The following is an 18,541-nucleotide window of genomic DNA, read 5'->3' as shown; positions in this document are numbered from 1 at the left end:
CTCTCTCCCCCTCACCCTCTCAGAATAAACTTTTAAAAAAAAGGCACATCAATATTTGAACTTGTTACATGAAGAAAAATTCCATTTAATCTGGCTGACATACATTACCAGTAAAAGCAAAAAAAAAAAAAACCAAAAAAAAAACCAAAGACCGAAAAACAAAAACCCAAAAAAACAAAAAAACATCCTTTGAGTTGGTAACCTCTTCTTGGTTAGGAGTCTGATATTAAATTACTAAATCATGGAAAATTTCCCAACAGAAACTTACAGGCTGGCAGGAAAGTCAGCTGGCCCATAATTCTGCACACGTTTTAGGAGCAACTAAGATTCCTTTATGTACTTCAAGAAAAATGCATACTCTAATTTTTAACTTAACTGCACTTGTATTTCAGAAAATGTAAATTCTACCTACAACGAAGTCTAGATGGCTGCAGATTTGGAAGGGTATGGATGTTCTGTAGAAGCAGAAAGAGAAAGTCCCTTCCGCAGCTGAGGAGCGGTCGAGAGCCTGAGGATAGACTCTGAGCCCAAAAGGCCACAGGAAAAGAGATCCGAGTTGGGACGGAGACAGCAGCTCACGATCTCAAGAGTGGACAGGAAAAGAAGAGACAGGACCGAAGCAACAACAAGCCAAGGAACATTTATTAAGTGGAAGAGGCAGATGACGACAGAGCAAGGCATGTTTTATTACCAAGTATTTCAAACATACAGAAAAATCCAAAGAAACTCATGCATCTATCAACTAGATTTATCTGCTAGTAATATGAAGCCATATTTTCTTCAGTGTTACCTTTAAGTCCTAAAAATTTATATTCACAGTAGAAAATCCCTATGTATCTCTTCCCGATATCCCCATGAATGCGGTATGAAACTTCCACGCCAGACTTATTTATTTGGGAGGAAGAACTTAGAGGGAAAAAAACAAAACTCCCCAACCCAACAGAAGAGTGGCAAAGCAAACAGAAACGGAGGCACAGAAGACAACATTCGCGATAAACACGCGGGGTGCCGTGCTGCCTCTAAGTCTAGCCTTCGTTGTTTCCTTTCTGGTAAGCGTGTATCTCCAGGACAGACTGCTTCTGAAAGAGAAAAATCAACTCTCAATATGCCTTATTAGAGACTCAATCACTCTGCTTAATTTCTAAAGTGCAAGCAAACCAAAGTGTACATTCAAGTCGGATCTGTTGCAGAAATGCACCGCCACAGCATTGTGCACGAGCTGCCGTGGTTTGGATCGCCCTGGACCAAAGCGAAACACAGCTGTGTGCACTCCTCTTCCGATACAGAATGTTACAGTGACTTGTGTGCTGAAGCACTTATTTATCACGTCTGAGTCACAGAGGACAGTCTTCGGTTCCTAACGCCACAGCATTCCTAGTTGGGCGATTTTACAGTTATTTAAAAATTTCTCCAATAAAGACTAAACACTTCAATTTTAAACACATTTTCTCTGTATCTAGGAAAAACATTTTAAAAGAGTGAATATTCGGGGCGCCTGGGTGGCTCAGTCGGTTGAGCGGCCGGCTTCGGCTCAGGTCATGATCTCACAGTCCGTGAGTTCGAGCCCCGTGTCGGGCTCTGTGCTGACAGCTTAGGGCCTGGAGCCTGTTTCAGATTCTGTGTCTCTCTCTGACCCTCCCCCGTTCATGCTCTGTCTCTCTCTGTCTCAAAAATAAATAAATGTTAAAAAAAAAATTTAAAAAAAAAGTGAATATTCAACTATACTTCCACCACAATGAAGTATGCTTAAGCAATCATGTATGTAATTTTTTCTTTTTTTGTTTCGGTTTATCCATTCATTTTGAGAGACAGAGAGAACACGTGCATGGGAGCGACAGAGAGAGAGAGGGAGGGAGGGAGGGAGGGAAGGAGAGGGAGAGAGAATCACAAGCAGGCTCCGTGCTGTCAGCACAGAGCCCGACGCAGGGCTTGAACTCACGAACCGGGAAATCATGACCTGAGCCGAAACCTATAATCAGACACTTAATCAACTGAGCCACCCAGGGTATCCTGTAATTTCTTCTAATATAACTCCTCAGTCTCATGTCCTTCAAAACTGACTGAATCTAAGGACACTGCAGCACAGCAGACAGTAAGCAGCAAGGAGCAGCAGAGAGGGTTCAGCTTTGAGCCTAAGACCTGGTTTTGTGTGCATCCAGTGCAGCCATTTAACCTCTTTGAGCCTTGGCCTCATCTATAAAGTGGGGTCTTACTCTCTTTCCAGGACTACTGTAATGATTACGTATGTGACTAGATGTTCAAGTGCTTTTTAAATAATACATAAGGCATTATACTATATTCAAAATGTAGATAAAAATATATATTTATTCCACAGTAAAGGAAAAGCTAGTTCAACTACTAGTCTTTAAATCACATCTTTTTTTTTTTTTTTTTTTAAACAATGTCTTCAATCTATGTAGAAACAAAAGAAAATAGAACTTTCATCTCGTGCGGGTTAGCACTCTCAATATCCTTACAAAAAAAGCCTATTGGGGCGCCTGGGTGGCTCAGTCGGTTAAGCGTCCGACTTCGGCTCAGGTCATGATCTCACTGTTCGTGAGTTCGAGCCCCGCATCGGGCTCTGCGCTGACTGCTCAGAGCCTGGAGCCTGTTTCAGATTCTGTGTCTCCCTCTCTCTCTGACCCTCCCCCGTTCATGCTCTGTCTCTCCCTGTCTCATAAATAAAAAAAAACGTTAAAAAAAAAAAAAAAGCCTATTACACAGGTAAAAATGAGATGATTTGGTGCTAGGACTAAATTCCAGAAGTCCATGTCACTGCATGTCCGTTACCCTACAAAATTATCAGGAAATTTAAGATTTGACTTTACATTTTTTTTTAACTTAAGATCTTAGACTCAAGCACACAAGACAGTAGTCAATACTGAAAGCGAGTGCATGAGAAAGGACTGAAGGCTGTAACTGCAATGGCAGATGAGCATTTATTAGAAATAACCCAAAACTTGTAAAGAAAATCAATCAGGAGACAAAACTATTGCTCTAGCAGCGATGACACTCCACTCAGAATTCAGCTGTACCTTCTTAGGAGCAGAAACAAAATAACTGTACCTTCCCACACGGAGAAGGAGAGAGCACGTGAACTCACGGACAATCACCAGGCGCTCAGAGGTACCATCCCGTGAGCTACTTGCAAAAAGGTCTGACCCAGGCTGTGCTGTAGCCGACAAGAGTGCCCTGAGTCAGAGACCCTTTGCTTTTGGCTGGAATTAGTAGGAAAGACAATTTCATTTTAATCAGAAATTCTAACTGACCTCTGATCACAAGGTATTTCTGAGGGCTACCTTCGAACAAAGCATCCCAGACCAAAAAAAAAATAAATAATAAAAATAAATAAATAAATAAATAAATAAATAAATAAATGTGGGGAAACTGTTGTTCCAAACTCACCAATTATCATTGTTACACACTAGAATCACCACCAGAGAGTAGGCTTTGTTTTGAAATGAAATACACTATCAGTGAAGCCCATTTTCCATTCTTGGCCCTTTAAAACCTCCTCACAAAAAATGCTGAACATTTTTACCGCAACATGCCCAAGTGAGAGTTAATTTCACCCCTAAGACACAAAGAATCTGAGGTAAAGCTTTACCTCACAACAATTTTTACAAGTCCCTCCGCGCCATCAATAATGTAAGCATTCGGAACTGAACAACAGTGAGCGGTTACAACGTGAACACCCCTGGACTCAGTCCCATTAACGGCCAACTTCAGATCAGCAAATAAAACTTGGCAAAGCAACAAACACATTACAACCAGACCTCAAATCATTAGGTCGCAAAATAAAGAACAGCCTCATGACGTGGTTCATGCCACGAGTTCTACCCTGACATGCCTTGAGATGTCCCGTTGGTGGTGACAGAAGTGGTGAAAACATCAAATTTAACTTACTTAACTTCTCAACAATTTTTTCATTTCAATAAATTTATTTTGATTGGTTGGATTGTTTAAGAGGAAGAGAAGAATCTGTTCATGTTTTTCAACCTATGGGTGATAAAGAAATAGTATTACTTCATTTCTAAAAATGTAAGAAGTATAATTTCACTTCAAATAAACTCTACCCACCTGTTTCCGTAACTCTGTGCAACAGCAATTCATCCTACATGTCTTTTCTAGAAGCAAATACAAAAAGCCATCAGATAACACACACCATATGTAACAAAAACACTGACGAAACACTGAAAAACACTGAATTTACACAGCTCTGCCCCTTAGGCATGGGTTCTCACTATCAAGGACCTAATCAATTACTTCTCATTTGGGCTTTAATATTTTCTACTACTGTGTCCTAGTTTTCACCAAATTAATGCCCTCATCTCTAGGATTTTAGGTCTTTTGCCTATCATATATGGGATAGCCTTCAGCCGAGGGCAGGCCTATCAAGTAATCCTCTTGTGAGATATCCAGAAGATCCAATCTCAAAAGTGCAAACTCTTCTCACTTTGGTCAGGGTCGAAAGTAAGTTGGAAGTAATTCTGAATGCCAGACATTTCTAAAGCTCTCAGCATCAATGTATCAGCAATGCTGCTGAGCCTAAGCTAAGGAAAATCTGGACCGGGAGGCCTGCTTCCACCCAGTAGGTCCCCGTGCCACTGGATTTACAAAGGACAGGGAGGAGGAAGGGAATGTGACCACGCAGAGTAAGGAAAGACCAGGTCACCTACACTGATTACACTGCTTCTTAATTACACTTACATCTGTCATTAATTAAACTTGAAAACAGATACCTGTATTTAAAGCACTTTGCTTTTTAGATGTGATGTTTTTTGCCAGGCCGTAAGTCACCAGCTTATCAGCTAAACTGACAGTACCATTTTCACAGCATTTCTCAACTGACACCATATGGACATTGTTGGTAATTCCTTTTACGGAAAGCATTACACTCTGATTCAGCATGAAATTTTTTAGTAGTTCTATCACTAATTGCAAGCAGTTTCCATTCAATTCTATTAGTCCTGGGGAAAAAACTGAATATTAATCAAGTGCCTTAAAAAAAAAAATTTTACATACATCATCTAAAGATAATAAGCAAAGGGATGTCTGAGTGGCTCAATTGGTCAAGTGTCCAACTCTACGTATCAGCTCAGGTCATGATCTTGCAGTTCATGAGTTCAAGACCCGCCTTGGGATCCATGCTGGCCATGTGGAGCCTTCTTGGGATTCTCTCTGTCTCTCCCTCTCTGTCCCTCCCCCACTTGTGCTGTCTCTCTCTCTCTCTCAAGGTAAATACATAAAAAGTAATAATAAAGAAAATAAGCAAAAGCCTCACTCCAGCTGAGTTTAGGTATGCTTTGATGTACTATTGCTGTTGCATTAAAAAAAAAATCGCTCGATAAATATTCATTGATCCCTATTGTTTATCGAGCACTAATCTGAGTCTGGAGGGCACAAAACAGAAAACAGTTGCTGCCAGGGACATATGTCCTAATGGGAAAGGCAAACAATAATAAAGGTAATTTTCCAACTCTCTCCCTGAGTCAAAACCAAAGCAGACTAGGAGCCAATGAGTGAGCTATTATCTGCTGGGACCGCTGGGTAACAAAATGAGGAGTCAAAGTAAAAAGCTACGTTAGCATTTTTGTTCGCTTTACTCAAACACCAAAGGAAGGAAATGAATATCAATGCAGATACAGTGCACAGTGAATTAGCCCGAATGGTGTCATCTGAATGTCTCTTGTCTCTAAGAGCCATGACAGAGCAGAGAGGCCCTCAGATAAGGGTCAGAAGGCCCAGTTCTCCCAGGCACTGCCACTTCTAGCTGTGCAACCCGGGGCCAAACACAATAACTGAACAACAATGGGCTAGCAATATAATTTTTGTGAGAATGAAATAAAGAATAGAAGATACGAAACTTTTTTGGTAAACTCTACTTGATGTTTAGAAATCTGGGCAGTTATTGAAATGCCCATTTGACTCAGACATAGGGCTATAAAACAAAGGGAAAACCACACAGACATCTCAACCGGAAAGTGACTTAACTGCCTACCTTCAAGTGAACATTTAATAATTTGGAAAGGAAGCTCCAGGTGGCTGGTGGAAATTGGCTGCACTCTGGAAAAAGGCAGAGTTTCAATGTTTCCATAGTCTACATAGAGCACTTTCACATCAGCATCTGATGTCCCCAGAACAATGGCACGGTACCAGAAGTCATCATCTGAAAATATAATGCAATCTTAGGTAAGAAGGTACATTCAATGATTCCCTCCCTCCCTCCAGATGGTTATTCAGTTACATTTACATCACTGAAAATTTTTGATTACAGTCCAGATGAAACACAAGCATCACCTCCACTCCTTCCAGAGTCTACTAAAAAGACAACTGCATGATTAAAAAGGAAAAAGCACAAAACCACAAGGATAGAGAACAAGAGAGAAGACAACACCGGAAGCTGGAAAGCAGATGCCTGAATGGAAATGAGGTAGCAGTGCTCAAGCAAAGCTGGCCTGGCCGTGGGGAAGCAAAGAAGCATCTTCATTTGCATCTCAAACCCCCAAGCCTGGACAAACAACCCATTCAAAGGCAGTAGTAAGGATGAAGCTGAACATCAGGCCTGGGTACAGGAAGTGGACTTCCTTCCCAAGACATCTGAACAGACTTTAGTTTATAAATACATTTACACATAACACTTATTTCTTAAGTTGCTAAAGAGAATGATCTCGTTTATGTTCATGGGTTTTAATAAAGCTTCGAATGCCCTCTTCATTTCCAGCCAACTGCTCCTACTCAAGGGCAGAACACTAGAGGTTTCTTCTCCTGAGAGGATGAACCAGACTACTGGACTCAGAAGCATGAGGCAGCGCAGAGAAGGAAGTTTGCCAAGAACAATGTCAGGAGAGCTACCCACTCCAAGCAGGAGACACCAGTCCCAAGTGAATGCACTTCAAGATTCTCAACAGCAGGAGTCCTGGTGAAATGGACGGGCCCCATCACCCTACAGTGAAGGCCACCAGAAGCTTCCAATCAGATGCCCCATTGTAAGTGAACAGCACAGGATCACCAGACATTTGAAGTAAGCCTCCGACACGACGGAGAAGATCAGAATAAACAGGAACTCTAGGAATCGGGAGAAGACGGAAAATTACAACGATGTTAACATTCCCAGAGAAAACACCTTCCACCCTTGGAATACCAAGACATTATTAAAAACACACACTTGAGAAGACAGACAACAAAGCTACTGAAACTAGAGATGTGGTACCAGAAGTTAAAAACTCAGTAAGCTGGGAAATAAAATTGAGGAACTCTCTTGAAAACAATGGAAAGAAGTGAAAGAGAAAAGAGGAAACTTAGCAGAAGAGTTTCAAGTCCAACATTAGAATATTTGGAATTCTTAAGAGAACAGAAAGTCAAAGAAGGGAATAAAAAATTTTCAGAAAAATTTCTCAGAACTGAAGCTCACAACTTTCTAGCCTTAAGGGCCCAGCCACTTACGAGCGCCCAGCACGACAGTGAAAGCCAATACTAAGTCACATCATGAATTTCAGAACAGGATGAAGACATTCCTACAAGCTCCAGGATAAAAAAAAACATACAGTTTGGAGAATCTAAATGATCCTTCTCTCTTGACCAGCAATAGCTACAGCTAAAAAACAGTAAAAGCGGACTGGCCTGTCTGGCTTGGTCAGTAGAACGTGCAACTCTCGGGGCGCCTGGGTGGCTCAGTCAGTTAAGCGTCCGACTTCAGCTCAGGTCATGATCTTGCGGTCGGTGAGTTCGAGCCCCGTGTCGGGCTCTGTGCTGACAGCTCAGAGCCTGGAGCCTGCTTCAGATTCTGTGTCTCCCTCTCTCTCTGACCCTCCCCCGTTCATGCTCTGTCTCTCTCTGTCTCAAAAATAAATAAACATTAAAAAAAAAAATTAAAAAAAAAAAAAAAAAAAAGAACGTGCAACTCTCAATCTTGGGGTTGTAAGTTTGAACCCCATGTTGGGTGTAGAGATTACTAAAATATAAAAAATAAAAAAAAACTCTTAAAAAAAAGAAAAAAAGCAATGCCTTCAAAAATTTAAGGGAAAGATTATTTCCAATCTAGAGTTTTAGATCTAGGCAAGCTATCAATTGTTAGGGTAAAGCCTTTTTCAAACATGGGAGAACATGGGAAGATAAGAGAAAATTCATCTTACGTGCATCTTTTCTCAGCTTCTGAAGGATGGGATATATACCCAAATATTAGGGTAAACCAAACATAAGGAATTCAGAAAACAAGGTGAGATGCGGGAGGGAGAAATTTGGCCAACAAGGTCAGGTAAGAGACAAATCCATGAAACAAAAGGGAATCCATCACCAGCATGATGATGAAGGAAAAATTCCAGGATGATTGCTCAGCCGTGAAGGACAAGCAGTCTAGATAGGAGGCGCAAAGGCCACAAGAACTGACAATATGATAAAAGCTGATAAAGTACACAAATGTTCACTAGGAGAATTTATACCAATGCAGAGAACTGGAGATTATCAGCGAAAGTATACAGAACACTGGTAACAACAACAAAAAAGACTGCAAAAGAGATATGTAACCATGTATCTCATTACATCATGGTTTACTACACAGCTGTGAACAGTGTTTATGTAAAGTTCTAATAAAGTAATAAAGAATACTTATCTAACCAAAAATTACGATAGATTTCTATCAGAAGAAAAGGAAGGAGAATGTAGATCCAGTTGTCATGCAAAAGGAAACAAAACTAAATGTAACATGGTTAACTGTAAATTTAAATTTAAAAATGAACACTATGTGGGCAATAGAGCATAAACACTTTAAATTCATTGCTGACAAGGAGATGATGAATTGGCACTCACAAACTTTTGGCACATATGGACATTTCTTTAAGATACCCAGAGAGCAATATGCTTCTGGGACGTACAAAACAATTGACATCTTTTGACTCAGGAATTCCCCAAATTTCTGCCCAAGAATATTCACTCCAAGTGTTATTTTTATTCCTAAAAGAAATCTGTTAACATGAAATATTAAAACAACAGGACAATGGTTAAAGTGTCCCTGATTCAACAAGTCGCCTTTTCAACGCAGTTATTTATTTTTTTAGCACATTCAGAAAGTTCTATAAACTTGCAACTCCTCCACATATAAATATGATATTATTATGTAAAACTGATTATCTGTAAGTACTGGTAGATACCTACCTATATCCTTACCTAAACATAATTTATGGTTATGGAACAGAACATATGAATTAACAAACAACCCTGCCTTTCTTAATTTCTCTAACAAAATGAAATGTGCACTTCAATAACAAAACACACAAAATTTCACGTAAAAGAGAACAAAATATTGCCCTTTAATATTTTACCTCAAAGACCCTTACTTGTGTATCTGGCACAGCACACATCTCCAATTTTCGGTCGGTAAGACAATCGACTATTCTGAGCACTGCAACATTCTACCAATTCAGCTGTCAGCACACACAGTCTTTCCTGATTTTCTGAAACACAAAAAAGCAATTTCCTGTGAGGAAATTTTCGGTGCTGTTTCGACAGTATACAAAAAGAATGTTAAATCGAATCACTTTAAAGACCCTGTTTACATTTACATGTGAAGAATCCACGAAACCACTAGTGGCCCCGGGTACAGGCGGGCTGCAGTGCTGGGCGGGAGCACGAGGGAAGCTTCCAGAGCGCTCAGTTCCACACCAGCATGGCCATACTCTACAGAAACTCATTGAGTCCCACTTTCACAATTTTCCCATGTAATTTTCAGTTAAGTGTGTTCTAGTTAATAAAACACAGTTCTTCCAATTCATCAGGATTCAATAACCCTACTTTCCACCTACACAGATTAAAGATGATTATTTGTAATGCTGGACATAGATTTAAGAGCCCTTGTTGGTATCACCACAATTTGTCGTCTGACAATTTAGACCTTGAGAGCTTATTTGGAAGTTCTAGCAGGGGAGCACAGCTACTCGTATACCCTTGACCCAAGAACGGTCCTCCTCTATCGGGGAAGGTCGTCCTCTTTGACCAAGCGTGCAGCTTCGCGAGGGACGCACATGGAGCAGTGAGGGAGGAAGGGGACCCCTGCCTAGCCAGCCAGATCAGCCGAATCAACCCTGGCGATCAATGGGGTGACAGATGTCGCAGCCAAATCGCCCTCACATCCTCGTTTGACAATTTGAAACAAAGATTCACTTTTCCAGCCTTCAAGTACCTGCAAATTGTTTTAAATTTGCACTAACTTGCACTAACTCTCTTTCTGACATTACAAGGATAAACTCAAATATGTTGAAAGAGATTCCTTAATATACACTTCCATGAAACAAAGAAGAAAACATTTATACATTACTTTTTTTCAGGATTAGGACCAGTATAAAACATTTTTCTAAGTCTCTAAACTGTAGTAACACGGATTACAAAGTACACTTTCAACATATCAAATTTTCTTAACACGTTAGCTTTGTAAATACAATTCAAATTAGATAGTATTTTTTTTTTTTTGAGAGAGAAAGACAGAGTACGAGGGGGGAAGGGCAGAGACAGAGTGAGACACAGAATCTGAAGCAGGCTCCAGGCTCTGACTGTCAACACAGAGCCCAACGCAGGGCTCGAACTCACAAACCGTGAGATTATGACCTGAGCCAAACTCAAGAGTCAAATGCTTAACCGACTGAGCCACCCACCCAGGCCCCCCATGTTTTTTAATGTTTGTTTATTTTTGAGAGAGAGAGAGAGAGAGAGAGAGACAGAATGTCAGTGGGGGAGGGGCAGAGAGAGAGAGAGAGAGAAAGAGAGAGAGACAGAGAATCTGAAGCAGGCTCCAGGCTCTGTCAGCACAGAGCCCGACGCGGGGCTCGAACTCACGAACGGTGAGATCATGACCTGAACTGAAGTCAGATGCTTAACCAAGTGAGCCACCCAGCCGCCCCTAGATAGTATCTGTTTTTAAGCAAAAAATTATATAGCAATTAAGGACACGATTTTTTAATATGAAATTTGTTATCAAATTGGTTTCCATACAACACCCAGTGCTCATCCCAACAGGTGCCCTCCTCAATACCCATCACCCACCCTCCCCTCCCTCCCACCCCCCATCAACCCTCAGTTTGTTCTCAGTTTTTAAGAGTCTCTTATGTTTTGGCTCCCTCGCTCTCTAAACCTTTTTCTTCCCCTCCCCCATGGTCTTCTGTTAAGTTTCTCAGGATCCACATAAGAGTGAAAACACACGGTATCTTTCTTTCTATGACTTATTTCACTTAGTATAACACTCTCCAGTTCCATCCACATTGCTAACAAAAGGCCATATTTCATTCTTTCTCATTGCCACGTAGTATTCCATTGTGTATATAAGCCACAATTTCTTTAAGAGACACGATTTCCTTATAAAAACCTGAAGGTTGGGCAGGTGCTAAATGCAGGGCATTCCCTTCATGTTCACATTTGTGTTTGAGTAACTAAATGTGCCTTAAGTGTTAGGACGGTCAATTCTTCCTTAAAACATTGAATAAGACAAAAATCACCAGCCTCCCCTCTCCCTCTTACTTCTTAAGGAATTCTCCAGAGAAGTGTTTTCATTATACAGTTAAAAAGCTGCGCATCAATAGGTCTCAAAATTACCTGGCATCTCATTTGGTAGAGCATAAAACAAGTGTGGGTTTATGATTTCTAATATGGTTGCTTGCACAGTTTTATTAACTGGCAATTCTATTGTCCTCCACTGCTCAGCTGAAGACATGGCTGAAAACACAGAAAACAGATCTTGCATAAAATAGACTAAACTTGGTATTCTCTCCCAGTTACATATTCATTCAATTTATTCATCAACTGCTGATTATCAACATTCACAAATTCCTAACATGAAAATCTGTATTTTCACAAAACAATCTATTCAATTTGAGGGATTTTGTATTACAAGAGTCCAATCTACTGACCTACTGCACTCCAGTGTTACTTCTGTAGTACATATAATGTAATTATTTTTTTTTTTCATATTTATTTTTGAGAAAGAAAGAGAGTGTGTCTGGCTGGGGGGGTGGTGGGTGCAAAGAGAGAAGGAGACAGAATCTGAAGTAGGCTCCAGGCTCTGAGCTCTCAGCACAGAGCCCGACACGGGGCCCGAACTTGTGAACCACGCTATCGTGACCTGAGTTCAAGTCAGACGCTTAAACAACTGAGCCACCCAGACATCCCTATAATGTAATTCTTAAAACTGGTTGAAACTTTAGGGGACACATAATTATATGGTGCAAGATTACCTGATAAGTGACTACACTAAAAATGAGTATGGTGTTGCATAAAACCATGTTTCAATAAATATTTTCATAACCTATTATTAACCTATTTCCACAAAGCATGGATTTCTACAGAAAAACTGCATCATTTGGATAGAAAAACTTTCATAACCTGTAAGAGCAAAGGATACATTAAATAACAAATCAAAGGTTTAAAAATGTTACCTTGAAGCCCCAGGGCATCAATTTGAAGATCATGTTTATTAACAGGCCTATTACTTCTCAAGCCTTTACATGGCGAACTAGTTTTTAAGACCAGATGTTCTTCAATCAGAACATCACTGATTATTCTGGGGTAAGAAGTGGAGACATCGGTGAGCTCAATTCCCACTCCCTGTCCAGTGATTTCAACCACTCGGGCTTGGAGTTTTATCCCTGCAACACACATCTGAAATCTTGTGATGGCTTCTTTAGTCCAGTGTCTGTTTTTCGGCTCTATATCTGGCAAAGAAGAACGGCATTAAATAGGATTCCGTGCCCAAGCTGCATTTTCGCTTCAACGGTGCCTGGGACTGGGTCCTTGTTAAGTACTCCATTCGGGTCAGCCATTTTGGTATCTTTTTTCAACGTTCAATTACATCTCTACATCCCCCATGCCCGAGTTACAGACACTGGCAGGTGTAAACATACCGCTAGGGTTTTGGGTCACTCAGAAACTTTCTTTACTTTCCCCACTAAAGTATCTTTACCTGGCATTTTTCCAATAGGCAAAAATGGGATTATTCTAGAAGCCACCATCATGTTCTGTTACATACACAATGATGAGTTACACCAATTCTGCTGGTAGGAGACGTCAACCACACACCTTCACTTCTGCGGGCAGTGTTCTAGTGGTTAATTTCAAAATGTTATTTTAAAGTACTTAACCAAAAATTATTTTTCTGATAATTGTGGTTTATACCCTTATTTTTACAATGGTGATCCTCAAACTTGAGTGTGCATCTCAACTCTCTAGAGGGCTTGTTAAAACAGATTTCAGGGGCCCATCCTAGATTCTCCAATTTAGCAGCAGGTCTTGGTTGGGGACAGAGAATCTGTAATTTGAGTAAGTTCTCAAGTTGATGCTGCTGGTCTAGGGGCCACACTTAAAGAAGCACGGACATGAAACATGGTATTAAGAATAATCTGAAACATAGTAAGTAGTAAGCAGAAAGAAAACAAGCAAAAGGAAAAATAAAAAGCATCTGTGCTTCTAGACATGAGCACTATTAACATTTTGGTATCCAACCTTCCATAATTTTCATGTGTGTATGGAATGACCCACGTACACATAATACCGATTTCTTTTATAAAGAAACCTTTGCAATAATAGTAGCTACTGTGGATATGATGCCAGGTAGTATGTAGCTTTATATTTTTTATGTTTTTATATTTTTAGCTTTATATTTTTTATGTCTTTTATTCTTTTTTTTTATGTTTATTTTTGAGAGACAGTGTGGGTACCAGCATGAGCAGGGGAGGAGCAGAGATGGGGAGAGAGAGAGAATCCCAAGCAGGCTTTGCACTGTCAGCACAGAGCCTGACACGTGGCTCAAGCACATGAACTGTGAGATCATGACCTGAGTTGAAATCAAGAGTCAGATGCTTAACTGACTGAGCCACCCAGGTGCCTCTATGTCTTTTATTCTTAATGACTCCTTGAGGAAGGTACTATTATTTTCCAAGTGAGGAAACAGAAGCACCAGAGAGTTTAATTAATTTGCTTAAATTCTTGCACAGCTAGTAGGGAGCAGAGTTGGTTCCAGAGCCTGTCCTCTTAACCACAATACTATCCTGCATCTCTTATAACTTGTACTCTTTGTATCTGCTACACATTAATGCCCGGGCAGCAAGGGCAAACACTTAAATCCGCCTGTGCAGGCCGGGGAGCCTTTGTCCTCAGCACCCACTGGCCCCTCACGGCACCATCTGAAGCAGGTGCTGAGGTTTTCAACCCTACAGGTCATCACTGAACCCATCCCCTACCTAGCTGCCTGCATTGTTTTGCTGCTATTAACAGCAGTATAAGGAACGTCCTTGTAGGTGAACTTTGTGAGACTCCAAGATCATTTCTTTTGGGATAAATTATTACAAGTAAAAATGCTCAGACAAAAGGCAGGACTATTTGAAGCTCCTAAGAAATCCTGCAAAATGTCTTCAAGAGGACACATCAGTTTTCATTCCCATCTCAGGCCCAGAAAAGCAGCTGTTTCCCTCCTTTTAGCATCTACACTCAACACTCTGGCCAGTATCTTCAAAAGTACGTTTCTAAATTTTATAATATGAAGCAAGATCTTCTAGCTCACATGTTAAAATTACAGATGTTAATACTTAAAAGTACATCTACCCGAAGTATTAGAAGACAGTTTTGAAAGCTTATTCTGTACCATACCTGCTAACCAGCACCGTATCCCTTGACACGGAAGTTTTAAAAATTTTGATGGGATCATTTGGAGTTCATCTGCAGTAACTTCTTCCATGTTCCCATAATCCACAAAATGGACTTTAACATTTCCAGCTGGCAAGATTTCCTTGACTAATGCACGATACCAATTACCATCACCTATATTTAACACAAAGTTTGTAACACAGAACATTATTTCCTTTCTATTAACATTTGAAATTTTTATCTCCAAAGAAAAATCCTCTGCGTAAAGTAGCTAATAAATCTGCTCTCCTTCGCCAGATGATGCCTCTAGTTTTCATTCAGAAATCCCCAGGAGAGTTATCAAAATTTGTTTTTAGAACACATCCAAATTTTTATAGCACACTTTAACATTTATCTAATATAAATTTAAGATTTCACTCATCACCTATCCAATAAACAGAGCGTGAAAGTGAAGGTAAGACTTAATAACCTTAAATGTTATCTGTCAATCTGGAAGTTTTATAATACTCTCATAACTAATGACAAACTGTTTTACTTGTTATTAGTAAAATCATATAAAAATAGTAGAAAAACTCATACGATGAAATTAAGGGGTGGGGCGCCTGGGTGGCTCAGTCGGTTAAGCGTCCGACTTCGGCTGAGGTCATGATCTCACGGTTCATGAGTTTGAGCCCCGCATTGGGCTCTGTGCTGACGGCTCAGAGCCTGGAGCCTGCTTCAGATTCTGTGTCCCCCTCTCTCTCCGCCCCACCCCTGCTTGTGCTCTCTGTTGTTCAGAAATGAATAAACATTAAAAAAATTTTTTTTAAGAAATTAAGGAGTCTCATAAAATATACTTCCAAACTAAGTATGTACACAGGTGACCAGAAGAAACAATGAACCTGCAGTGAACTATTATCTAACTTACTTTAATATCAGAGATTGTGGAAAGAAAAGCATTTAATGAAATTTAACAAATGGAGGTAAGGAAGTTCCATTTGGAGGTTCCTTGTTACAAACAGAATATTAGACATGACACTTTCTGCATTCATTTAGTCTTGATTGTGAGAAATACTTGCTTAAACATGGGGAAGAAAATACACATCAAAATATGGGCTCAACATCAGGAAACAAAACTTTCTATCAAAGTCAAGACTACCAACTGTAACTTACCTGCAAAAGGAGCACAACACAGTTGCCCTATTTCTGCTTTAAAATCATTGGGCACCTTCTGCTGGCAATATTCTGCTAACGACTTATTCAAATCATTGAGTTTCTTTAAAGCTGAAAATGCAATACATATACAGCATTTAATATTTAAAAAAGCATGCAGAACACAGATCTTTCAAGTTGGAAATGTTTTGATCATAAAACCTCAGGTACATTCCCATACAACTATTAAGTATACCAGATGCTTTTCTCTTTTTCTCATTAAAAAAATTAACTGGGAAAGTAAGTCGTAATTAGTTAAAGCTCTTGGTAATCCCCAACTATGGCATGGTTACCAGCACACCAGAGCACAAACTTGTGCACAGGGCTAAGGACAGAGCGTACAAGCCTGTACACAAAGTGACACACAAGCTTATATGTCCTGGAGGAGGACATATAATGAATGACTGAGTGGATGGCACAGACATCTGCTAGGGAAACGCAGAGAGGTGAGCTCTGTGTGCTGCTTTTATAAAGAAATAGGACAGAGAAGGAGAGGGTATTCCCGAAGAACCAGAAATGGCCCTGATGCAAAGTACAAAATTAAGCAACCAAAATTCACCTGGCGGGAGCAGTTTGGCGAAGCAGGGAAGTGGAAAGTGAACCATGAAGAACATACCAGCACTGTGCTGGGAAAGTACACACCACGGAGAGCTTTAAATGCTGAGTCAAGGGGTCCCGACACTACACAACAACTTAAGGGAAGCAGCTGCCTTTTACGCATGTGGCAAAGGCCCCTTCACAGATACGGAAACTAAACTATAACAAGTCAGAGCTGTCACCTTTCAGTTTTACAAAGTTTAAGAAACACTACTGAAAATGGTGTGGGAAAGGCGTGTGTACGTGTCTGTGGGAATTAGCTTGGCTGGCCCCCTTGGGCGTACTCCAAAGCACGAGCACATGCATCCTTTGACTTAATAATTACACGGGAATTTGCCCGGACAACACACTCACAGAATAAAGCCAGAGAACACAAGGAATGTTTCAATAATAAGAGGTCGGATAAACCCACACAGTGAAACACCACGTAACCATGAAAAGGGAAACAAAACAGCAATGCGGCATCCTGGACTAGACCCTGGAATAGAAAAAGGCCATCAGTGGGAGTAGAAAGAAAAAGGACATGTCCCCATCTGAGTTCATGACTAGGTGCCCATGTTGTTCTCTCAGTTGTAACAAACGTACCACAATTCTGTGAGACGTTAACTATGGAGGAAGCTAGCTGAGAGGCGTACGGGAACTCTGCACCATCTCTGCCACTTTTCTGTAAATCTAAAATCATTCCACTATTAGAAGTTTAATTTAAAAGACAAAAAGAATGAAGAAAGGACCATGTGGGGACAAAAGCAAAGTGCAAACATCACAGCATTTACCGTGTACGCCTACACAAACAGAGACATATACGTTCACACAAGCATATGCATAGACTACTTCTGAAAAGATATTCAGAAAACTCAGAGGGGACTGGGAAACTTCCCACTCTACACTCTTTTTGTAACTTTTGAATTTTGTACCATAGGCTTGTATAATCACCTATAAAAAGTAACTTTAAAATGTTAACATCTTATGCTATACGAAATAGTGATCTACCTACCAGATAATTCTGAAGGGAAGGATAACAGATCTCACAAATTGGGAGCCAGACGAGCTTAGGCACCTAGTGTCATGTCCTCATTTGGTAGAGAGGAAAACCAAGATTTAGAAAAGCTAAAATTAACGATGCTTACCAGAATAGCTCAAAAGAAAAAGAAGGGAAATACAAGTGTAAGGATGTGGAGCAACTAAAACTCTCAAACTAACAAGCATCATAATCATCACTTTGGAAACTTTCTGGCCTTCATTGATCAAAGCTGAAAATATACATACCCGTTAGGATAGGGCCACTAATTTCACTCCCGGGAGTATATTAAAAAGAAACGCATACACACGTGCACTAAATTTGTACGGAAATGTTCACACCAGTATCGTTAAACAGATCAGAAGTAGAAACAACCCCTATGTCCAACCTTAAAAAGAAAGAAATCCACAGTACATTCACATGGTGGAACACACCGGGGTAACAAGACACAAGCTACTGCCACACATGGAAATGAAGAACTGATCTCACAAACAACGTGGAAAAAAAAAAAAGCAAGGAATACAAGAGCACACATTGTAGGATTCCTTATATAAAGTTCAAAACCAGGAAAAACTAATCTATGCTATTAGAAGGCAGGCCAGTATTTACTTTGTTCATTTTTGAAAGAGAGAGAGAGAGACAGAGCACAGCAGGGGTGGGGCAGAGAGAGAGGGGGACACAGAATCTGAAGCAGGCTCCAGGCTCTGAGCTGTCGGCACAGAGCCTGATGCGAGACTTGAACCCACGAACTGTGAGATCATGACCTGAACCAAGTCGGATGCTCAACCGACTGAGCCACCCAGGTGCCCCAGTATTTACTTTTTAAAGAGAGAAAAGGGTAGTAATCAGAGGAGAAACGAAGGAAACTTCTGGATTCTGGTAATGCTTTATTTCCTGACCTAAATTTAGGTTGATCATTCAGGGTTTTGACTTTCTGACAATGTGTCATGCAGTACTATTTATGCACGTGTATATATGCATGCTATGCTTTAATATAATCAACCGTTAAATTTAATTTTCAAAAACAAATTTAGAAGACTTCTTTGAAATCTAAACTGGTTTAAATATAAAGAGAGCTTTCGAAAATAGAAATAATAGCTTAAAATGGAATAA

At 40.2% G+C, this 18,541-nt stretch overlaps 1 protein-coding gene across 4 annotated transcripts in view; it reads right to left on the bottom strand.

Annotated features, from left to right (window-relative positions):
- Positions 1–666: 666 nt before the first annotated feature.
- TDRD1 (tudor domain containing 1) overlaps positions 667–18,541 on the bottom strand; it is a 50,258-nt gene continuing 32,383 nt past the window's right edge. For all 4 annotated transcript variants that reach the window (XM_045439005.1, XM_045439004.1, XM_045439006.1 and 1 more), the window contains 10 exons: positions 15,775–15,885; positions 14,626–14,796; positions 12,420–12,695; positions 11,581–11,700; positions 9,336–9,452; positions 6,002–6,169; positions 4,743–4,970; positions 4,081–4,127; positions 3,907–3,999; positions 667–1,079 (listed from right to left, as the gene is read on the bottom strand). In XM_045439005.1, coding sequence (XP_045294961.1) covers positions 3,907–3,999; positions 4,081–4,127; positions 4,743–4,970; positions 6,002–6,169; positions 9,336–9,452; positions 11,581–11,700; positions 12,420–12,695; positions 14,626–14,796; positions 15,775–15,885 — 1,331 coding nt within the window. In that variant the 3' untranslated portion in view covers positions 667–1,079. The remainder of the gene's footprint in view (positions 1,080–3,906; positions 4,000–4,080; positions 4,128–4,742; positions 4,971–6,001; positions 6,170–9,335; positions 9,453–11,580; positions 11,701–12,419; positions 12,696–14,625; positions 14,797–15,774; positions 15,886–18,541) is intronic.

The sequence above is a fragment of the Leopardus geoffroyi genome, chromosome D2 (assembly GCF_018350155.1).
Source record: "Leopardus geoffroyi isolate Oge1 chromosome D2, O.geoffroyi_Oge1_pat1.0, whole genome shotgun sequence".
Classification (NCBI taxonomy): Eukaryota; Metazoa; Chordata; class Mammalia; order Carnivora; family Felidae; genus Leopardus; species Leopardus geoffroyi.
This window is presented reverse-complemented; position numbering and strand designations above follow the sequence as displayed.